The following is a 25430-nucleotide window of genomic DNA, read 5'->3' as shown; positions in this document are numbered from 1 at the left end:
CAAAAACAAGAGCAAAAAGCAAAAAATAATGAAATAGAAAGTAACCAGACTACAGAATCAACAAAGCCAAAAGCTGAGTCTTTAAAAAGACTGATAAAATTGATAAAATACCTAATGAGCATGATCAAGAAAATAAGACAAAAGTTACAATAAGCCAAGATAAAGAACGAAAATAGGGATATTACAACAGAAACTGAACTATGTAAAAAGATAACAAATGGATAGTATGTCAATAAATGGTAAAATGTACATTAAAAAGTACATATCTTAAGAAAATAAAATTTATCAAAAGTAGCACAAAAACAAAGAAAATTTTAGTAGTTCTGTAACCATTAGATAAATTAAAACTGTTAGTAAAACATTTTCATAGAGAAAACTCCAGCCCAGATAACTTTACAAGCAAATTCTAGCAAACATTTAAAAATACAAATCAAATATTATAGGACCTCTCCTAAAGGAAAGAAAAAAAATTAATGTCTCCCAACTCGATGATGTTAGCATAACTTTCATATAACTAAGAAAGATGGTGGGAGAAAGGAAAACTATAGGCTAGTCTTAGAAACGATAGAGTTTTTTTTAAAGGAACAAAACATTAGCAAATTGAAACTCACAGTATATAAAAAGGATAACACATCATGATCAAATTGGGTATAACTCAGAAATTCAAAGTTGTTTTAACAGAAGCTCATTAAAAAGAAACAAAATTGTCATAAGAAGAAAAATTGTTTATTTAGAAAATTCAAAACAACTTATAGATAAACTATTAGAAGTTACAATTAATAAATTATTTATCAAGGTCACTGAGTATGAGGCCAACAAATAAAAATCAATTATATTACTAGGTACTAACAATGAACATTTAGGAAATAAAATATATAAACAATACGATTTAATAGCCTCCCAAAACATAAAATACATAGAAATAAATCCAATGAAAGATGTGTAAAACCTTCAACTAGAAAAGCCACAAGATATTACTGAGAGGAATTAAAGAAGACCTATGTAAATACAGTAATATACCATGTTCATGAATTGAAAGACAATATTTTAAGGATGTCAAATACTCCCCAAACTGATCTAAAAATTCAATGCAATCCAATAAAAAAAATCCTGGTAGAAAATTTTTTTGAAAATTAAAAAGCTGATTACAAAATTTATATGTAAAACAAAGGGACCAAGAATAGACAAGATACATTTGAAGAACAAGATAGGAGGGCTTGCTTTATCAGGCAGCAAGATTTATTATATTATTACATATCATATACTGTTACTTATCAATAATTAAAATAGTGAAATGTTAGCACAAGATTTATCATAAAAACAAATATACCAGATTTAAAAGCCCAGAAACAAATCCTTAAATATATCATCACTTGATTTATGACAAAGGTAACACTAACAAGCATTGAGGAAGAGAAATTCTCTTCAATGAACGGTGTTGGGTTAACTGGATATTCCATATGAAAAATATCAATTTAATCCCTATCATACACCATTCCAAGGGTATCAAAGCTCTCAATATGAAAGGTTAAAACAATGTTTTCAGAAGAAGACCAAGAGGAATATCTTCACGATGTTGAAGAATGCAAATGTTCTTTAATGGGGCACAGAAAATACAAAACATAAATTTAAAAACCAATAAATTAAGTCATATTGAAATTTGAAACATGTTCATCAAAAGATTCCCTTAAGAAATGAAAAAGAGGGGCGCCTGGGTGGCGTAGTCGGTTAAGCGTCCGACTTCAGCCAGGTCACGATCTCGCGGTCCGTGAGTTCGAGCCCCGCATCAGGCTCTGGGCTGATGGCTCGGAGCCTGGAGCCTGCTTCTGATTCTGTGTCTCCCTCTTTCTCTGCCCCTCCCCCGTTCATGCTCTGTCTCTCTCTGTCCCAAAAATAAATTAAAAACGTTGAAAAAAAAAAAAAAAAGAAATGAAAAAGAAATCCAAAGAATGGGAGAAGATTATTTGTAATACACATAACTGATAAAGGACTAATCTCCAGGATATATGAACTTATACAAAACAGTAAGAAATGGACAAAGCACATAAACATGCAATTTATAAAAGATGATAACCAGATGGCTAATATACATGAAAAGTTGCTTAACCTCATTAGAAATCAAGAAACTGAAAATTAAGCCACACCATGACAACACTACACTCCCAATAGAATCATTTCAATTAAAGAAACTGACAATGTTAAGCATTAGCAAGTATTAGCAATTCCAACTGGAATTCCCACACACAGCTAATGGCCATATGACGGTACAAACACTTTAAAAACTGGCAGTTACTACTAAAGAGACACATATGCATAGCCTATCACCTAGAAATTCCACTTTTATGTGTAGGCCCAATAGAAATGCATACGTGTGCACTAAAAGAAATGTACAAGACTGTTTATAACACCATCATTTATAAGATCCAAAATGTGGGAAAAGCCAAATGCTCATCAACAGTAAAATGGATAAACATCTGGTGGTGTAGTCATACGGTGGAATACCATACAACGATAAAAATGAACCACCTATTACTAAGCACAACACAAATCTTCAAAACTTAATATATTGAGTTAAATTAGCCAGAAATTAAAGAGTATATACTGTGGTATTCCACTCATATGAGATTGAATAAAGAAAAAATAAACCTGTGATCAGCAGTTCTTCTGAAGAAGAGGGAAAGGTAATGACAGAGAAGGACATAAGAAAGCTTCCAGGATGCCAGTAATGTTATATCTTACATTGCTTCATCTGAGTGGTGGTGATATGAGTATCCTTACTTTGTGAAAATTCATCAAGCTATGTGCTCATAATACACCCACATACACACTCACAAATTCAATAAAATTTTTACTTACAATGTATTTTCGACACAAGAGAATAAAGGAGAAAATTATTACAATCATTTCAATAGATGTAGAAAAACATTTGATAAAATTAAGTATCTATTCACAATAAAAAAAAAAAAAAAAAACTCCTAGCACACAAAGCAAAACAGGTAACTTCCTCAGTCTGACAGAGAGTATCCAGATCCTCACAAAGAAAATAATAACATTACACCTAATGTTAACATGCTGGGGGTTTTTTTCTTTTACTTTAGGAAGCAAGACAGGATACCTTTGATCATAACTTGTACTCAGTATTCTATTAAACCTAGTAGTAAATTCAGAGAAGCAGGTGAAATATGTAAAAAATTAAGATTAAAAGGAACCTTAAAAACATACTGCTGAGAGAAGCCAATCAGAAAAGGATACATACTATATGATTTCAGATATATGACATTCTGGAAAAGTGATTATCACTGGTTCAGGGGGTGGGAGGGAAAGATGGCTACTTGAACACATGATTTTTAGGGCAGTGAAGCTATTCTCTATGATACAGTTATGACAGATCTATGTCATTACACATCTGTCAAAAGCTATTATAGAATATACAGATGCACGGTGAACCCCAGTGTGAACTATGGACTTTAGTTAATAATAATGTATCAATATTGGCTCACCAATTGTAAAAAAAAAAAAAAAAAAAAACTACCACACTAATACAAGATATAAATAATAGGGACAAATGTGTGTGGTAGGGTAGGGAAATGGGGCATGTGAGAACTCTCTGTACTTCCCAATCAATTTTTCTATAAGCCTAAAACTTCTCTAAAAAATTATCTATTAATTTGTAAACATTCAAGATGGGAAAGAAAGAAATAAAACTGCCATTATTCAAAGGTAATAAGTATTTTCAAAGACAATCCAAATAAATCCATAGATGAAGTATTACAATTAATAATGAGAGTGGCAAGAGTTAAAAAGGAAATTTTCAAATAGATACTATTAGAAGTTATCTTTCAATAAATAAAACAAAAATGTTAAAGTGAGGGAAAATCACATTATATAACATTGCACCCAAATATAACATTGCACCCAAATACCTGAGACTAAAATAGAACAGATATGAAAAGATCTCTATAGGGAAAACTATCAAACTTCACTGAGAGAAATTAAAGAAGGTTTCAAGAAACGGGAGATACACTATGTCCGTGGATTAAAAGAATTAATATCACGAGGATATAAATTCTCCCTAAGTTAATTTATAGACAATGCAATCTCAATCAAAATCTCTCTGATTAATAAATTGATTCTAAAATGTATAGGGCAATGCAAAGAGCCAAAAGTAGCCAAGATACTTTTGAAAATTCCTAAGAGAAAATACCTTTAAAGAACAAAGTATCTTATTATATTTATAGATATTCAAATATATAGCAACTAAAACGCCGTGGTGTGGATTAGAATAAATTGACCAATAGCGTGGAAAAGTCCAGAAACAGATCCTTGCATATGGATCACTGGATATATGACAAAGGCACTGTGGTGCAGAAGGAGACAACGGATCTCAGCATAAACGACACTTAGAATCCCAGATGGACTGCGTGTAGGCTGTAACTGGCAGTGTGAGTTCCCTTCCCCACCCCTCCTGCCACAAATAACCAGGGTTGAGAGAAGATGCCCAGTGAGAACGTCCACAACTTCAGATCTCTGGTGAGGCTGGCACAATACAGATCAAAGCAGACGACATACTCTGATAGGCAAAACCACCAACTCCTTGTCTGGAATAATAGGAAGGGCAACAAGAAATCCCCTGGATGTCATCTAGCACCAGTAAATAGTAAGGAAGTCTGGGCTGATTAGGGCTACACATAAATCTGCATATTTATAGGAAGCAGCTTGTCACTGAGACAGGCTAGAAGAGAAAAACTGTGAATCAGAAGGGTCCCTACAAGTCACAACTCTGGGGAGAAGGAAAGGCTACCACAATTCAGTCATTCTTCCTTCCTTCTTCTCAGTCCTCTTCCAAATAAACACAACACACAATCCTCTTTCATAAAACTCTGCATGGAGAATCGTGGAGGATTCCTGCTGGTCTGGGACACTGCCAGGCCGTGCCTCAACAGTAACTGCCTGCAATAGCAAGCCCAGGAAAAAATGTCCTTCTTCCTTTTGAAAATGAGTGGTAATGATAATAATAATGATAAATCAAGATCTATACAAACTTCAAGAACAAAAAAAATAAGAAATGGCAAATGAAGAATAGTTAACAGAAAAGTTGCCATGAAGCAATGAAAATATTAGCCACACCATTTCACTATAAACTCAAAAAACATAATGGAAAAAATCTGAGAGCACCAAGCAAATAATTAAGAGCGCAGGGAATAAAAAAAAAAGCAATCAAAGAGATGAAAAATTCATGTGTTCACTCAATAAATACTAATTGAGTTTCCAATATTTTTCATATGTTAAGCATATAGTACTCAACAAAGCCAACAAAGTCCTTGACCTCAGGAAGCTTACATTCTTGGGGGAAATGGATAAAAAAAGTAGAAATAAAGAAATATATAATATGAGGTCAGGCAGTGATATGCCATGAAGTAAACTAAAATAGGACAAGGAGAAAGAGTGAATGCAGGATGTATGCTCTCTTCAGGAGGTGGTCAAGGGATGGCCTCTCTGAGAAAAAGTCATCCAAGTAGAGATGTGAAGCAAGCCATGCAAAGATCTGAGAGAATAACATTCCAGTTAGAAGGAATAGCAAGTACAAAGGCCCTGGGGTGGGAATTATCTCTGAATGTTCGAAGAGCAGCTGATGGATATAGCATAGCTAGAAGACAATGAAACAGGAAGAGTGGAAGAAAACGAGGTCTATGAGAGAAGTAGGTAGGATTAGATGATGCACAGTCTTATAACTCTGAGGGCAATAGGAAGCTGTTGGATGGTTTTAGATATGGAAGTAACATGTTCTAATTCACATTTTTAAAAAATAATTCTTCTTTGTGCAGAACTGATGATGGGGCAATGAGATGGAAACAGGGAGACTACTTCAGTAGTCTATAGGATGGTGGCTTGAACTGGGAGGGTGGTGGTGGAGGTGGTGAGAAGTAGTTTGATTAAATATATATTTGTGAAAGCAGATATATATAAATATATATATATAACAAATATATATTTGTTATAGCATTTGTCATTGGACCTCATATAAGATGCAAGAAAAAGAGAGGAATCCGAGATAACTCCAAGGTAGGTTTCTGGCCTGAGGAAAAAGATAAATGGGGGTACTATATACTAGAGGAAGGAGACAAAAGAGAAGAGATCACATCTTCAGGAAAGGAACATAACACAAACATGAGATCTTAGATATTTTCAGTCTGAGCTGCCAATCATTCATTGGGCTGAATATGCGATTCAGAGTTCAGAACATAGGCCATAGCAGAAGAAATAATTATGAAAGTAATCATTTAAAAAGTAGGATTTAAAGCCTTATTCCTAGAAGGAGTCACCTAAAGAATGAGTTGAAAAGAGAAAGAAGTTGAAGGAGCAAGTAATGGGGAGCTCACTACTCGTCGTAAAAGTACATTTAGCGATCAGGAAGAGGAAAGCCATCAAAATAAAAAAATAAATAAATAAATAAATAAGAAAATAAATAAATAAATAAATAAGACAAAAACAGCCAGTGAAGTTGGAAGAAAACCAAAGGAGTATCATATCTGAGCTACAAGTGAATAAAAAGGTATAAGAGGGGCGCCTGGGTGGCTCAGTCGGTTAAGCGTCTGACTTCGGCTCAGGTCATGATCTCGCGGTCCGTGAGTTCGAGCCCCGCATCGGGCTCTGGGCTGATGGCTCAGAGCCTGGAGCCTGCTTCCGATTCTGTGTCTTCCTCTCTCTCTGCCCCTCCCCCGTTCATGCTCTGTCTCTCTCTGTCCCAAAAATAAATAAACGTTAAAAAAAATTAAAAAAAAAAAAGGTATAAGAAAGAGACACTGAGTCAAATGCTGTGAGAGAACCCAGAAGTGTCAAATTAGTCAAGCATAAGGGTGAATTATAAGAGAAACATACATACACAAAACTCAAAGTAAGGGACACAGAGGATACCCTGATGGATATAATAACAAGGAAATGTAAATGAGCAGAAAAAAAAAAAAGAACCAAAAATGGCAAGAACAAATAATGGGTAATTCAAGAAAAACTTTCTAGAAGTAAACTAAAGATACATAGTATCTCAAGAAAAGTTTAGTCACACCCTAATAAAATCACTGGATATTAAATTAGAATAAACAATCTTGGGGCATATGTGCTAAAAGATTCAAGTCTCTATAAATCAAGCCGGTGTCATCACACCTCTACATACCATTATGCATCTTTCTTCTGCTTACCATTAAAGCCAGAAGGTGAGGAAAATGCCCACAGAGCTCTTACGAGGAATATACGTGACCCATGAAGGCAAATCTGAAGTTCGGTATAAAGGCAAGACACAAATATTGTCAAACACATAAAACCAAGGAAATACAGTTTCCATAAGCTCTTCTTGAAGGTATTAGTAGGGGATGACTATCACCCAACTAAGAACAAATGAAACTCCAGAAAATAAAGTAAAAATAACCAACTGAGTTGAAAGAAGAAACAGGAGAAATGATGAGATATAGGAAAGTATACTAATTTCCTCATCCTTCATAGCAGGGTCACAATGTTAAAACACACACAAGCAGTACACACAGGAAAATATTCATAGTCTGGTCTCAGTCACGCTATGGGAAAAGAACAATGATGAATCAGCTTTGGGAAAAGCCTTGTTCACTGCCCTCAAAGGTAGAGGGTGCTGGCAGAGAAGAGAAGAAACAATAACTAAAGCTAGCAGCGCTCAGAAGAAGAGCAGATATTGTGCAGATCCCAAACAGGGGAGGCAATGGTGTTGCAGCAAGAGCAAATGAGTCTCGGGGACTCATTCATCCGGGGAAAGATCTCTGAAAAATCTCTCGGGAATACCCAGGAAGCCTTTGAGAGGAGGCTGATCTCCAGCAGTTAAACTCATGGACGTTCATACCATAATCTGTACATAAAAAGTAAAGCATATAATTCAAGAAATTAACTTAAAAGTAAGAATAAGACCTTATCTTATAATCATATGCTCCTAAAGCCTAGAACATACAGTTTACATTAAAATACAGAAACAGGTTAAAATAACTGTCCCTTAGAGACTAAAAGGATACATTTGCTATTGGAAGTGAGCCGGGAGAGACAACAAATGTCTCCTTTAATAAACAATTCCGCCTTCTTCCTTTCTAGTGATGACAGCTCAGGTAAGAAGGGATTTGTTGTTGTGTTAAGATGACTTAATTGGATTTGGTACTGGAATCCTTGGAACTACTAATCTATAAATAACGGTGTCCAGAAGTAGCTAGGAAAGAAATGTGACTCCTCAAAAGTTATTTGTACTTATTAATTGTAATTCTCTCCATATCAAATCATAGATATCAAGATCAACAGAGGTAGAAAAAGAACATATAACACAGGAGTGCCTGGACGGCTTAATGAGTTGAGCATGTGACTCTTGATTTCGGCTCAAGTCATGATCTCAGGGTCATGAGATTGAGCCCCACATCAGGTTCCATGCTGGACATGGAGCCTGCTTGGGATTCTCTCTTCCTCTCGCTCTGCCCCTCCACCGCTTGCACTCTCTGAATGAATGAATGAATGAATGAATGAATGAATACACAAACCCAATAAGGATTTATCCCAGAAATGATAGCTATTAGTTACTGTTGTTCTAGAATGTTCACATTATTCCAGGACCTGCTTCATAGGTAACTATGACAGAAAGCAGCTACCTTTTGGTGTGTTGTTTCCCCCATATCTAAAAGTTCGATGATCTGTGGTCGGCACATCAAACGTGTATTAGCCAGTCTCTGCTCTGTGGTGAGGGACATTTCCTTCAGGAACTCCGAGGGTGTCAGCTAGAATTTAAACGAAAACAGCTGAAGATTCATAAATGGTTATACTGAAAAAGTATTTTCATGAGTGCCAGTAATGAATAATTTGTGTTTGCAACTTTCAGGGTAATTCTGGAATGCCACTAAGTTCCCTTATAAAATATTTGAATTAACTAAATAATACAAGAGAAGTACCTGTGGACTTTTAAGCTCTTTGCACAGTAATTTGAAATGACATGTGGTTGCTGTTTCCTTGTCATTTTTAAGAAATCACACAAAAGAAACTGGGAGGAGGGAGGGGAGTCAAGAAATTGCACAGGAACATGTCCAAAGAGCTTAACATTTATGTTCAGAAGGAGCATCTGAACATACAACCCTGCTTCCAAAATCACTTCTGGTCTTCAGAACTAAGGAATTTGAAATGCTTCTATTTCTCAACTCCAGTTACAACAAACAAAGCCTGTGGGTGTTTTCACTATCCTGCTGTATCAGGTTAAAAAGGAATCTTGTGAAATGAGGAGGATCTAGGAAGTGTGACTGCACAGCTTAGGAATGAGTTTGAACTCTTTCGAAATCACAAGAGCGCATTTAGACCTTGTTTTAAAAGAGCTTGAAGCCCATCCATCACCAGAACCAGCAGCCAGTCATAGTCACACACCCAAACAGGAACACAAAATGCTTTAACACTTTCTAATATTATGGGGGGGGGGGGGGGATGTAACCTATTATTTAAATAAAAATCATTTAAATAACCCAACAAGGTTTAGTTACCCAGGACCAAACACCATTATCTACTTATTGTTGTTCTGGAATGTTCCAGGGCTTACTTTATATGCAAGGGGGGATGATGATCACTGACAGCAACATCATGCTTGAGCATATACCAAGACTTTTTAAAACATTCAGAGGTTATACAATTTAGTTGATTGATTTCACCTTGGGTTAAAATCACTGCTCTTCAAAATGCATACAAAATTAATTTCTGTGATTGAATCCATTTAAATGAAGGCATATTTCTAATACAGCTTCCGACTTCATTTTTGAGGTTCTTTTTGACTGGAACCCAGATTAGAATACTAAAATGTTAGGAAATTTCAGCTGTGTTGCGGTTTAAATAAAAATAATAAAATCTTAAAAGCAAATGTCAGGAGTTACTTTAAATACAAAACTATAACCACCATAAAAGTGATTGATGATAGGTTTTATTTTTTCAATCAGAACATAACTTGAGACTAGTTTTTTAAATATGGTGAATACAATCTCGAACCCTACACATTATTGTTGATATTCTCTATAGCATGAGTTTATAATTCAGTTCTCATCAAATTATTATAACTCATTAAAAACAGAAATATTTTTTATTTTAAAGGACAGGGAAAATGTATTTTTCTTTGATATCATATAGTCATTACTTTGATACTCTATGTTCTACAAATATGCAAACAGAAATAACTCTTGCCAATCAACACATAACAAATTATTTAAGTTAAACCCTATGAAATTCTGATATCTGATTGGTTTGAACTACACAGTCTCACAGGGTTCAACCCAACATTTGGAAAACCATAACAATTTGATTGCATAGTCTTACTTCAACTGATTAACTGAAGCAATTCAAGCCTCTACTTTGAGGTACGTGGTTTCAAAAACTCTCCCGGCTCTGAGTGGTGCCTGTGCTCTGCCCCAAGCTACCATGTTATCTAAATGGATCTCATCAGTCCGCACTTCTCCATGTGATCTCTGAGACTGCCAAGTAGCAGCTGTCGTCCTCCTGAGGAGGCTGCATTAGGTATGTTACACAGAAAGTCTCAGATACATTACCATTCGATTTACTTCTTCTTTTGTAACCAACTTTGGATTTAAGGGTGGCAAGACCTTGCTTTGGAACCCTTTCAGCATTCTGACTAACCCCATCTGAACAGCCCCCATGGACTCCTCGAGTCTTCTACCCGCCATCTTTAGTTCTTTCTTTCATTCACCTAGGAGTGAAAATAAAAAAGTTTTAGAGAAAATAACAGCTAATTCCTGAATACGGGTCACAATTTATTTAAAGCTTTTTCAAATACAAAAGTTTTAGAAAAGACCAATCTTCAAAAACACATTGAATTCTTGTAACAAATGCCTTAACTAAAGGAATCTGTTCCATGTACTTAGTCCAGAGTTGGCCTCATTCCAAAATCTAGGTTTCTTTTTAGACAAACCAAGTGATTCTGGAGTGAGCTCAGGCAAGATGTGGAAATATAAGCAGTTCCTACATTTTGGTACTTTTATCCTCCAAGACAAAAAAAGTAAACACTGCTCAATAAATACACTTCATAGCTTGCTACTTTATAGGCTTATTTGACAATTCTCTCTCATGACAGAAAAAAACATAAGGCTTCAGGCCTTCACAGCTAGGCAGAGACTAAAAACCCAGTAGGAGATGAGATAAGGATGAGGAAGTTTCTGGAGAATTTTTGAAGTTTTTAGTCATAAATAAGTTATTAAACAGCCACCCCCCACATCCCAAATCAAAGAGCTAAGACATCTGCCCTCCACAAATTCTTCCTTATGCCTTGTAGGAGGATACTTGCAACTGTGGGGGCCTATTTATAACTACATGGGGATTTCTACTTTCAGTAATATAGCACACTAGCTTATCCAACCCTGTGCCAAAGGGAATAAATAAATAAATAAAACACCTAACAATGCTTGATACCATGTCAAATAAAAAACCGTAAAAATCATTACAAATCTCACAAGACAAGAAGTCATTACCAGGAAAAAACAAGTGAAGAAAGAGGTACATAAAGAAAAATAAATCTGAGTGAAAATTTTAATAAGGTACACTAAACTAAAGCAGCAAAACATCCAAGGAAATGAACATGAAATTTTAGAAAAGGAAAAAAAAAATCAGAGAATAAATGGTTGAAATAGTAGATAGTCCAAAAGTAGATCTGAGGCACCTGGATGGCTCAGTCCATTAAGTGTCCAACTTTTTCGGCTCAGGTCATGATCTCACAGCTAGTGGGTTCGAGCCCTGCATTGGGCTCTATGCTGATGGCTCAGACCCTGGAGCCTGCTTCAGATTCTGTGTCTCCCTCTGTCTCTGCCCCTCCCCTGTTAGCGCTCTGTATCTCTCTGTCTCTCAAAATTGAATAAAACATTTTTTTTAAATTAAAAAAAAAAAAGAAGATCCAACACACTATAACTGGTGCCCATGAAGAAGAAAAATTACTGAAGTGGAACTAATATTTAAAACTATCATCCAGGGGCGCCTGGGTGGCTCAGTTGGTTAAGCGTCCGACTTCGGCTCAGGTCATGATCTCACGGTCCGTGAGTTCAAGCCCCGCATCGGGCTCTGTGCTGACAGCTCGGAGCCTGGAGCCTATTTCAGATTCTGTGTCTCCCTCTCTCTCTGCCCCTCCCCTGTTCATGCTCTGTCTCTCTGTCTCAAAAATAAACGTTTTTAAAAAAAAAAAAAAACTATCATCCAAGAAAAATTTCCAGAAATAAAAGAAAACATAATGAAAAGGGACTGGTAGTTACTCAGGAAGACAGACCCAGAATGGTCAACTCTGAGTCATATCTGTTCGGGTTTTTTTAAGCTTATTTATTTATTTTGAGAGAGACAAACAGAGTTGGAGCGGGAGAGGGGTAGAGAAAGACAGAGAACCCCAAGCAGGTTCCATGCTGCCAGCACAGAGCCCACGCGGGTACAGAACTCACGAAACGGTGAGATCATGACCTGAGCCAAAATCAAGAGTCAGGCGCTCAGTAGAATGAGCCACCCAGGTGGTCCAACTCTGAGTCACACCATAACAGAACTATTAGACTTTACAGAATTTTTAAAAGGCCTCATATCCTCCAGACAAAAAGATAAAGTAACTTACAAGGGCAAGAGAATTAGATGTCATTGGACCTTGATTTTTCAACTATGCTTTTGCAACCTATGAAATGAGAAAAGAGATGAGCAACATTTTCCAAAAACTTTAAAAAGTGTGAGCCAAGGAGTTTATATACATCCAAGCTCTCCTTCAGTTATCAAAGCTACAGGAAAGGAGTTTTGAACATGCAAAATTTCAGGGAAAATTGTAAACAAGTTCCCTTTCTTAGGAATCTACCAGAGGATGGGCTTCAGCCAACCAAAAAGTGACCAGGAACCTCAGCAAAAGAACTGACAATGAACATTTCATGTATTTAACTGTAGAGCTAATTTTAATGATGAAGTTGGAGACACAAGGAGAAAATAGAATTCAAACATATTTTCTGACAAAGCAGAAAGAATACAATTTTAAAAGTAAAAAAATAGAAACAAAATCAAAAGTTGACTAAGATCATTAACAATTGTGTAAGTAATAGGTAGGAGTCAAACTGTTTAACCAGATAGAATAAAGGAGCCTAGGGGGGCGACTGGGTGACTCAGTGGGTTGAGCGACCCACTTCGGTTCAAGTCATGATCTCGTGGTTTGTGAGTTGGAGCCTCACATCGGGACCTGTGCTGACAGTTCAGAGCCTGGAGCCTGTTTTGGAATTGTGACTCCCTCCTTCTCTGCCCCTCCCCCACTCATACTCTGTCTCTGTCTCTCAAAAAATAAACGTTAAAAAAGTTTAAAAAATAAAGGAGCTTAAGGAATTATGGTAGAAAGCCTGTACGATGGCAGTCAATGATACCTGTTTCCAAGCGCTCATGTGTTTGTGTAATGCCCTGCCCCTAAGTGCAGACTATCCTTTGGTATTCTAACAAATATAATGCGGCACAAGCAATGTGTGTCACTTTCTGAGATTAGTCATAAAGAGACGTGGTTCCATCTTGGGTACTATCTGGCTCCCTGTAAGATCATCAGCTGCCACATTGTAAGGACACTCAGAAAGCCTATAGAGAAGCCCATGCGGTGAGGGACCAAGCCTGCCAGCAATGACATGAGTGAACCTGGAAGGGGATCTTCCAAGGCCTGCCAACAACCATGTGAATGAGCTTGAAGGTGGATTTGCCATCTCCATTTTTGTGTTGGAATGACTACAGGCCCAGCCAACAGCTTGATTTGAGATGCAAGACAGACACTGAGGAGGAAGCACCAGCTAATAAGCCACAGCTAGATTCCTGACCCATAGAAAATGGGAGAAAACTAATATTCATGGCTTTGGTTGGGGGTAATTTGTTACATAGCAATAAATTACTAATGTAGGCATTATATGGGTTTTATACACACCAAAAAAACTAAACCTAAAAGTAAACCTTCCTAAATACCAAAAGAAATTTTAGAAAAAGCAAAGAAGACATACTAAACATAGAAAGACAAACACAAAAAATTAATTGTAATGCACATAATTATTACAACACAAAGTAATATTGGAAGTGATGTCACCAACATGGTGCAACAGGTGCCAACTTCATAAAAAAAACCAACTAGAAACTATCCATACTCAAGATACCTTTGTGAAAATCCCAGAGCCCAGAGGTGAGGCTGAAGTGCCCCCTTGGATCAGAGAGACATGGGAGAACCTCAGAAACTTTATGTTCAGTAAAATAAGCCAGTTTATAAAAGACCACATATTGCATGAGTCTATGCACATGAAGTGTCCAAAACAGGGAAATCTCTAGAGAGAAAGAGTAAATTAGCAGTTGCCTAGGGCTACAAGAAATGAAGGAATGGCAGGGTGATACCTAAAAGGGATGGGATATCTTACTGAGATGATGAAAATGTTCTAAAATTGACTGTGGTGATGATTACACATATTTGTGAATATACTAAAAACTACTGAGTTCTATATATGCCTTAAGGGTAAATTGTATGGTATGTGAGTTTAATCTCAATAAAGTTGTTAAAAATATATTTAAAAACATTTAAAAAATCAATTCTTAAAAACTGAAAACCAGCAAAAGGAATGAACCTTGCTGTACATCAAGTTGGTGTCATAACCACAAAGAGAAAACAATTATTCCAACTGACCTTAAAATACAGTGTTTTGACTAGAATATCTTCATTGTAGTCTTAGTGGTAGTCATAATATTAGTAATAATAATTTTCTTTGGCTCTAGCCCCAAAATGAGGCTTGAACTAACAACCCCAAGATCAAGAGTTGCATGCTCTACTGACTGAGCCACCAGGCACCCCAGTAATAATATTTTTAAAACATGTAATTAAATCAATTTTGTTAAGAACAAAAGCATTTCAGCTTCATAAAAAATAAAACCAAAGTTCTTATATTAAGAAATCCTATAATCTTACATTTAAATTGAAAATAATTGTAAGTTCGTGATTATTTTCTCCTTTTAAATAGCCTGACTACTGGGATGCCTGGATGACTCAGTTGGTTAATTGTCCCACTCCTGATCTCGGCTTAGGTCATGGTCTCATGGTTTGTGGGATCAAGCCCCATATCAGGCTGAATGCTGACAGCATGGAGCCTGCTTGGGATTCTCTCTTTATTCTCTCTCTGTTTCTCTCTCTCTCTCTCTCTCTCTCTCTCTCTCTCTCAAAATAAATGAATAAACTTAAAAAAAATTAAATAACATGCATAATGAAAGAGCTCAGAAACAATGAAGGCCCCATAAGCAATAATAGTCCAAGGACATACTGTGGTCTCTAAATACCCCACTAAAAGGAACCACTGCTCCTTGGAGACATGGGTAATTTGAGGTCTGAGGCATAAAATGTTTACGATGAACTTGGAACATTCTATTTTACCATAGAACAAGGACATTATCAAAAGCAACTGGGGTTGTGTCTGAAGGACCCAGAGTAATTTGAAGGAGTTCCCATTCACCAAAGATAAGACAATTTGAATATGTTTTTTTAAAAGTCTTCAATGGATAAGTCTCTAAAAATCTAAGTTCAAATGATACTAAAAAAAAAAAAACTCATTGGTCACCTTTGGAAGTTGCTAAGGCACAAAACTATTTTGGAAATAATAAAAGGAAAGAATCAAACATTTGTCGTGCACTTTTTTTGTTCAAATTGCACTGCAAGTTAACCAAATGATTGAGGAAGGAAAATGATTCTTCATAGAACAATTCCAGCTAATAAACTCAGAAGTAACAGAAAAAAAATGACCATTATGCAGTCCCTAATGAAACAAAAGATCATCAATGCTAAAACCATTAGGAAAGATGTTGCTGAAGAACTCTATAATGGCTCAATCAGGCTAACAACACCTGAGCCCTCTGAATCAATCTCAACACCAAATGAGTGAAAACCAGACATATTATGTGCCTCCTGTCATGATGTACCACACAGCACCAGCTATGCAGAACTGTTAACAAAAATCTACACCTCTAGACCTACCAGGCAGGTTGTAGGAGACACGGGGAATGGAGGAACAAGTATATTCTGGAGGAATACAATTAAGCTAAGTGCAGAATGTGGGAAATATTATAGGAAAATGAGAGAAAATCAGAGAGTTGTGGGTGGGGGGCAGTTATAAATTAGAAGAGCCTTAAACCAACCAAATGCAAAGGTACATCTCGTTTGGATGATGATTCAAATACGTGAATAAAAGATGATATAAAATAATTACTGAGTTTTTTGTAGGATAATGGTACCGTGGATGTGGTTTTTTTTAAAGAATATTCTTATCTGTTAGAGATATGTATCATTTATGGGTAAAGGGGAATTATGTCTGAAATTTACTTTAAAATACTCCAAGAGGGGTGCCTGGGTGGCTCAGTTGGTTAAGTGAGTGACTTCGGCTCAGGTCATGATCTCACAGTCTGTGTCTTTGAGCCCCAAATCGGGCTCTGTGCTGTCCGCTCAGAGCCTGGGGACCGCTTCAGATTCCGCGTCTCCCTCTCTCTCTGTCCCTCCCCGCTTGTGTTCTGTTTCTCTCTCTCTCTCTCAAAAATAAATAAACAGGAAAAAATATTTTTTAAATACTCCAGGAAAAAATGTGTGTGGGGGTAGGAATGCAGGTATGGGTGCGTGGGTATGTGAGGGAGAAGGACAGAAGAAATAAGAATGGGAGAATACTGACAAACATCGAAGATTATAGCATTCTCTCCACTTTTGTGTACGTTTTTAAATTTTCATAATTAAAATACTAATACGTACAAAATCCTGTGCATGATTATTCATAAGAGCTTTCACACCTAAATGTCCCTCAGCAGGGCATGATGAAACAAAGAGTGGTACTTGGTGCCGCAATAAAAAAGAACAAATGATTGATAACAACCTGGATGGATCTCAGGGACAAAAAGAAAATGGAAAAAGACGATAATCCCAACAGGTTGCATACTGTGTGATTCCATTTATATGATATTCTCAAATGACACAATTACAGAGACGAAGGACAAATTAGTGGCTGCCACAGGTTACAGATGGTGGTGGCGGGGGGATGTCTGTGGTGATAAAATAGACACAGGGAAGAAATTAGATGATAGGCAAAAATCTTAAGGCTTATAGAGTTGGAGTGAATAAGAAAATTTGCTAATAGGAAGTTTTTTACTTCTTACAAGTTATGCATTCGATTTCTAGTGCTATTACTGAACCTAATAAAGGGATTTCTGTAACTTGATTGTGGTGGAAGTTATATATATTTACACATGCAATATATTGACATGGAACTATACACACACATTGTACCAAGGACAAATTTTTGATTGTGATATTATGCTCTAGTTATATAAGATGTTACCATGAGGGAAATAGGAGGTCAAGGATATATGAGACCTCTCCGTGCTTCCTTTGCAACTTCCTGTGAATCTATAGTTATTTCAAAATAAAATTTGTTTTAAAAGTTTTTTAAGAAAAAGAAAGAGAGACAGGCAAAACTCATTGTTGATGAAGATGTTATGAAGGTGGGCATTTGTACCCTACAGCTAACTTCATTTTGGCAACCTTTAAAAATTGTGCCTATTCTTTGATGCATAAATATGTTCTGCTGGAGTATTTACCCCAGACATGGAAAGATGTATTCATAAGCTATGCTGTAACTTGAATTGACCATTCTATTTCAACAGAACGGAAATACAATGATTTCTATCAAACCAAAACACAAAGCAGTTACCTTGTTAAAATCTGATGACTCGGGTATTTTTTGATTAAAACTAATTTCTTTCTATAACTGATTTCTTAAGTGCTTTAAATATCTTGGCCATTTTCTTCTTTTATTTTCTTCCTGTTTTGGCCACTAATACCATGATTACAATTCAGGCCTGCAGTATTTGGATCATGCTGCTGCAGTTCCTTAACAACAAGGGTTAAGATATTTTTCCCTAAAAATCTGCTCACACTGCTCCTTCTGTCTGCAACATCCTTTCTTTACCTCTGCACAGATCCCTTCCTGATTCAAATGTCATTTCCTTATCAAAGCAATTTGTTTCTGATCTTACCAGCTTGAAGTGACTGTTCAACATCTCTGACCTTCCAGTATCTTACTTTTTCTCTCTTTTATGACACCTAAAACTTTCTACTTTATAGTTATGTGTGTGCTTATTCTGATCTTAATAGACCATAGACTCCTTGAGGTAGAGATTGTAATGCATACTGCCTTGTATTTAATGCATGCCTATGAATTTCTAATGAACCACTGACCAATAAATTAGACAGAGTCGATATTCAGGGGTGTTATTAAAAATGACAATCAGCTAACCTGCTGCTCCAATATCTAACACAAAACTGAATCCATACAAATAGGCCAAATGCATTCATGTCCCTGGAATGCCTTGACTCATGTAATCCATCAGTCACCTTAATGCCCTGCTTTTTAATGTTTTTAAGTTTATTTATTTATTTAGAGAGAGAGAGAGAGCGCATGAGAGGGACAGAGACGGAGAGCGAGAGAATCTTGAGCAGATTCCACGGTCAGAACAGAACCTAACGTGGGGCTCGATCTCACAACTCTGAGATCATGACCTGAGCAGAAATCAAGAGTCAGATGCTTACCTGACTGAGCCACCCAGATGCCCCAACACCCTGCTTTAAAAGACCATCCTCTGATCAAAAATATGGTAAAAGGGGCCATGAACCAAAGAACTTTTTAACTAAGGAGGTCTGGATAACACTTTTATTAGGGCATTTACTGCACCAACTAGGCATATACACCAAATCTTCAGTTTGCACCAATAATAAATTTTTATTTTTTTAAATGAACTTTGGGGAAGATGGCAGCATAGGAGGATGCGGGGCTCACCGCATCCTGTGGATCACTTAGATTCCACCCACACCTGCCTAAATGCCCAGAAAATCACCAGAAGACTACCAGAACGGATTCTCCGGAGACAAGCGTAGACGAGAGGCCCACGGAAGAGGGTAGGAAGGGTGAAGAGGCAGTGCACACTACACAGACTGGCGGGAGGGAGCCAGGGGGGAGGGGCAGCCCGCCAGCCAAGCAGAGCCCCTGAGTCTGGGTTGCAAAAGCGGAGGGGCTGGAGGGAGTGTGTTCGGACTTAATATCTGGAACGTTATAAGTTAACAGATGTGCTCGGAGAGCGGGAGGGCTGGAGGACAACGGGAGGGAGAGTTGTTGAGCCCTGGATGACAGCACAGCTTGGCAGGAAACAAAGGTGCTCACCAGTGCCATCTCCCTCGCCCATCCCCCAGCCGAAACCACAAAGGGAACCAGTTCCTGTCAGGGAACTTGCTTGCACCGTGCAAACACCCAACGCTGTGCTTCTGTGGATCCATCCGTCCGGTGGGTCTGACTCCCTCCCTGTGCCACAGGGCCCCTCCGGAAGCGGATCTCCCAGGGAAAAGTGAACTGAGCCTGCTCCTCCCACCCCTGTTCACCTTGCCGATCGACCCCAGCTAATACGCCAGATCCCCAGCACCACAAGCCTGGCAGTGTGCAAGTAGCCCAGACGGCCACGCCACCCCACAGTGAATCCCGCCCCTAGGAGAGGGGAAGAGAAGGCACACACCAGTCTGACTGTGGCCCCAGCGGTGGACTGGGGGCAGACATCAGGTCTGATTGTGGCCCCACCCACAAACGCAAGTTATTCAAGACAGCACAGGGGAGGTGCCCTGCAGTTCTGCACCACTCCAGGGACTATCCAAAATGACAAAACGGAAGAATTCCCCTCAAAAAAACATCCAGGAAATAACGACAGCTAACAAACTGATCAAAAAGGATTTAAACAATATAACAGAAAGTGAATTTAGAAAAATAGTCATAAAATTAATCGCTGGGCTTGAAAACAGTATAAAGGACAGCAGAGAATCTCTTGCTACAGAGATCAAGGGACTAAGGAACAGCCAGGGGGAGCTAAAAAGTGCTATTAATGAGCTGCAAAATAAAATGGAGACGACCACAGCTCGGATTGAAGAGGTAGAGGAGAGAATAGGTGAATTAGAAGATAAAATTATGGAAAAAGAAGAAGCTGAGAAAAAGAGAGATAAAAAAAATCCAGGAGTACGAGGGGAAAATTAGAGAACTAAGTGACGCACTGAAGAGAAATAATCAACGCATAATTGGTATTCCAGAGGAGGAAGAGAGGGAAAGGTGCTGAAGGTGTACTTGAAGAAATAATAGCTGAGAATTTCCCTGATCTAGGGAAGGCAAAAGGCATTGAAATCCAAGAGGCATAGAGAACTCCCTTCAGACGTACCTTGAATCGATCTTTGGCACGACACATCATGGTGAAACTGGCAAAATACAAGGATAAAGAGAAAATTCTAAAAGCAGCTAGGGATAAATGTGCTCTAACATATAAAGGGAGACCGATAAGACTAGTGAACGGACCTCTCTACTGAAACCTGGCAGGCCAGAAAGGAAAGGCAGGAAATCTTCAATATGATGAACAGAAAAAATATGCAGCTGAGAATCCTCTATCCAGCAAATCTATCATTTAAACACAAGGAAAGATAAAGGTCTTCCCAAACAAACAAAGACTGAAGGAATTCGTCACCACTAAACCAGCCCTACAAGAGATCCTAAGGGGGATCCTGTGAGACAAAGTACCAGATATCACTACAAGCATGAAACCTACAGACATCACAATGACTCTAAACCCATATCTTTCCATAATAACACTGAATGTAAATGGACTAAATGCGCCAACCAAAAGACACAGGGTATCAGAATGGATAAAAAAAAAAAAAAAACAGATCTATTTTCTGTCTACAAGAGACCACTTTAGACCTGAGGACACTTTCAGATTGAAAGTAAGGGGATGGAGAACTATTTATCATGCTACTGGAAGTCAGAAGAAAGCTGGAGTAACCATACTTATATCAGACAAACTAGACTTTAAAGGCTGTAACAAGAGATAAAGAAGGGCATTATAATAATTACAGGATCTATTCAACAAGAAGAACTAACAATTATAAATGTCTATGCGCCGAATATGGGAGCCCCCAAATATATAAAACAATTAATCACAAACATAAGCAACCTTATTGACAAGAATGTGGTCATTGCAGGGGACTTTAATACCCCACTCACAACAATGGATAGATGATCTAGACACATGGTCAATTAAGAAACAAGGGCCCTGAATGATACATTGGATCAGATGGACTTGACAGATATATTTAGAACTCTGCATCCCAAAGCAACAGAATATACTTTCTTCTTCAGTGCACATGGAACATTCTCCAAGACAGATCACATACTGGGTCACAAAACAGCCCTTCATAAGTTTACAAGAATTGAGATCATACCATGCATACTTTTGGACCACAATGCTATGAAGCTTGAAATCAACCACAGGAAAAAGTCTGGAAAACCTCCAAAAGCATGGAGGTTAAAGAACACCCTACTAAAGAATGAATGGGTCAACTAGGCAATTAGAGAAGAAATTAAAAAAATACATGGAAACAAACGAAAATGAAAATACAACAATCCAAATGCTTTGGGATGCAGTGAAGGCAGTCCTGAGAGGAAAATACATCGCAATCCAGGCCTATCTCAAGAAACAAGAAAAATCCCAAACACAAATTCTAACACCACACCTAAAGGAAATAGAAGCAGAACAGCAAAGACACCCCAAACCCAGCAGAAGAAGAGAAATAATAAAGATAAGAGCAGAAATAAACAATATAGAAACTAAAAAACTGTAGAGCAGATCAAAGAAACCAAGAGTTGGTTTTTTGAAAAAATACACAAAATTGATAAACCTCTAGCCAGGCTTCTCAAAAAGAAAAGGGAGATGACCCAAATAGATAAAATCATGAATGAAAATGGAATTATTACAACCAATCCCTCAGAGATACAAACAATTATCAGGGAATACTCTGAAAAATTATACGCCAACAAATTGGACAACCTGGAAGAAATGGACAAATTCCTAAACACCCACACACTTCCAAAACTCAAACAGAAGGAAATAAAAAGCTTGAACAGACCCATAACCAGCGAAGAAATTGAATTGGTTATCAAAAATCTCCCAACAAATAAGAGTCCAGGACCAGATGGCTTCCCAGGGGAATTCTACCACACATTTAAAGCAGAGATAATACCTACCCTTCTCAAGCTATTCCAGAAAATAGAAAGGGAAGGAAAACTTCCAGACTCATTCTATGAAGCCAGTATTACTTTGATTCCTAAACCAGACAGAGACCCAGTAAAAAAAGAGAACTACAGGCCAATATCCCTGATGAATATGGATGCAAAAATTCTCAGTAAGATACTAGCAAATCGAATTCAACAGCATATAAAAAGAATTATTCACCATGATCAAGTGGGATTCATTCCTGGGATGCAGGGCTGGTTCAACATTCGCAAATCGATCAACGTGATACATCACATTAACAAAAAAAAGAGAAGAACCATATGATCCTGTCAATCGATGCAGAAAAGGCCTTTGACAAAATCCAGTACCCTTTCTTAATAAAAACCCCTGAGAAAGTCGGGATAGAAGGAACATACTTAAAGATCATAAAAGCCATTTATGAAAAGCCCACAGCTAACATCATCCTCAATGGGGAAAAACTGGGAGCTTTTTCCCTGAGATCAGGAACACGACAGGGATGCCCACTCTCACCGCTGTTGTTTAACATAGTGCTGGAAGTTCTAGCATCAGCAATCAGACAACAAAAGGAAATCAAAGGCATCAAAATTGGCAAAGATGAAGTCAAGCTTTCGCTTTTTGCAGATGACATGATATTATACATGGAAAACCCGATAGAATCCACCAAAAGTCTGCTAGAACTGATACATGAATTCAGCAAAGTTGCAGGATACAAAATCAAAGTACTGAAATCAGTTGCATTCTTATACACTAATAATGAAGCAACAGAAAGACAAATAAAGAAACTGATCCCATTCACAATTGCACCAAGAAGCATAAAACACCTAGGAATAAATCTAACCAAAGATGTACAAGATCTGTATGCTGAAAACTATAGAAAGCTTAGGAAGGAAATTGAAGAAGATATAAAGAAATGGAAAAACATTCCGTGCTTGTGGGTTGGAAGAATAAATATTGTTAAAATGTCAATACTACCCAAGGCTATCTACACATTCAATGCAATCCCAATCAAAATTGCACCAGCATTCTTCTCGAAGCTAGAACGAGCAATCCTAAAATTCATATGGAACCACAAAAGGCCCCGAATAGCCAAAGTAATTTTGAAGAAGACCAAAGCGGGAGGCATCACAATCCCAGACTTTAGCCTCTACTACAAAGCTGTCATCATCAAGACAGCATGGTATTGGCACAAAAACAGACACATACACCAATGGAATAGAATAGAAACCCCAGAACTAGACCTACAAACGTATGGCCAACTAATCTTTGACAAACTAGGAAAGAATATCCAATGGAAAAAAGACAGTCTCTTTAACAAATGGTGCTGGGAGAACTGGACAGCAACATGCAGAAGGTTGAAACTAGACCCCTTTCTTACACCATTCACAAAAACAAACTCAAAATGGATAAAGGACCTGAATGTGAGACAGGAAACCATCAAAACCCTAGAGGAGAAAGCAGGAAAAGACCTCTCTGACCTCAGCCGTAGCAATCTCTTACTCGACAAATCCCCAAAGGCAAGGGAATTAAAAGCAAAAATGAACTCTTGGGACCTCATGAAGATAAAAAGCTTCTGCACAGCAAAGGAAACAATCAACAAAACTAAAAGGCAACCCACGGAATGGGAAAAGATATTTGCAAATGACATAGCGGACAAAGGGCTAGTATTCAAAATCTATAAAGAGCTCACCAAACTCCACATCCGAAAAACAAATATTCCAGTGAAGAAATGGGCAGAAAACATGAATAGACACTTCTCTAAAGAAGACATCCAGATGGCCAACAGGCACATGAAAAGATGTTCAACGTCACTCCTCATCAGGGAAATACAAATCAAAACCACACTCAGATATCACCTCACGCCAGTCAGACTGGCCAAAATGAACAAATCAGGAGACTATAGATGCTGGTGAGGATGTGGAGAAATGGGAACCCTCTTGCACTGTTGTTGGGAATGTAAACTGGTGCAGCCGCTCTGGAAAACAGTGTGGAGATTCCTCAAAAAATTAAAAATAGATGTGCCCTATGACCCAGCAGTAGCACTGCTAGGAATTTACCCAAGGGATACAGGAGTACTGATGCATAGGGGCACTTGTACCCCAATGTTTACAGCAGTACTCTCAACAATAGCCAAATTGTGGAAAAAACCTAAATGTCCATCAACTGATGAATGGATAAAGAAATTGTGGTTTATATACACAATGGAGTACTACGTGGCAATGAGAAAGTATGAAATATGGCCTTTTGTAGAAACGTGGATAGAACTGGAGAGTGTGATGCTAAGGAAATAAGCCATACAGGGAAAGACAGATACCATATGTTTTCACTCTTATGTGGATCCTGAGAAACTTAACAGAAACCCATGGGGGAGGGGAAGGAAAAAAAAAAAAAAAAGGAGGTTAGAGTGGGAGAGAGCCAAAGCATAAGAGACTGTTAAAAACTGAGAACAAACTGAGGGTTGATGGGGGGGTGGGAGGGAGGGGAGGGTAGGTGATGGGCATTGAAGAGGGCACCTTTTGGGATGGGCACTGGGTGTTGTATGGAAACCAATTTGACAATAAATTTCATATATTAAAAAAATACAAATAAAAATAAAAAATAAATGAACACAAACTCCTGGAATTCTATTTTAATTAAATACCCAATATATCTTTTTCCACCCTCCATTCCCCTGTATAGCCACCATGCACATGCACGTGTGGACATGTACACTCACATGCACACTCCTTGTTCTTTCTCTTCCTCTATTTCTCATCATCTTGGTTTTCACCATCTGTTCCTCAAGCCAATAGTCTGAGAGTCCCCCTCAACTCCTGCCTCCCCGACCCTTCTCATGTCTTCACTCTTGCCTCTGCAGCCCACATCTCACAGCAGACCCCGGCCCAATCTCTGAGCAGTACTGTCAACATCTTGACTGCAGGTCTTGCTGTCTCAGCCAGTAAAACCCCAACCCTGGGTCAGTTCAGCTGCTCTTCCCTCCTACCCCAGGCTGGGAGGACTGTTGGAGAAAACTGTACAGGAGCGCAGATCATGTCACTGCACATTTTTGTTAGGGAGAACTGACATGTTTATTATATGGAGTCTCTTAATTCATGAACAGCACATATTTTTTTCCATTGTTTTAGATCTACTTTGATTGATCCATGTACCAGCATTGTCCAGTTTTCAGCATCCATGGTCTGCATATGGTTTTATTAAATATAATTTATTGTCAAATTGGTTTCCATACAACACCCAGTGCTCATCCCAACAGGTGCCCTCCTCAATGCCCAACTCCCACTTTCCCCTCTCCC

The 25430-nt window shown here is 37.9% G+C and overlaps 1 protein-coding gene across 15 annotated transcripts in view; it reads right to left on the bottom strand.

Annotated features, from left to right (window-relative positions):
• Positions 1-25430, bottom strand: part of HYDIN (HYDIN axonemal central pair apparatus protein) — a 441202-nt gene that overhangs the window by 332946 nt on the left and 82826 nt on the right. For 12 of the 15 annotated variants that reach the window (XR_006211638.1, XM_042967954.1, XM_042967958.1 and 9 more), the window contains 2 exons: positions 10572-10729; positions 8649-8774 (listed from right to left, as the gene is read on the bottom strand). The exons of 1 other annotated variant lie outside the window; for it this stretch is intronic. Coding sequence is in view for 13 of the 14 variants with exons in the window: in XM_042967954.1 (XP_042823888.1) it covers positions 8649-8774; positions 10572-10706 (261 nt within the window). In the remaining variant the exon portion in view is untranslated. Of the gene's footprint in view, positions 1-8648; positions 8775-10571; positions 10730-25430 lie in introns of those variants that run through there. 2 more of the 15 variants (XM_042967962.1, XM_042967963.1) reach the window with 2 other exon arrangements.

Source organism: Panthera tigris, chromosome E2 (genome assembly GCF_018350195.1).
Source record: "Panthera tigris isolate Pti1 chromosome E2, P.tigris_Pti1_mat1.1, whole genome shotgun sequence".
Taxonomy (NCBI): domain Eukaryota; kingdom Metazoa; phylum Chordata; class Mammalia; order Carnivora; family Felidae; genus Panthera; species Panthera tigris.
Note: the sequence above shows the minus strand (reverse complement) of the source record. Positions and strands in the feature narration are given on the sequence as shown.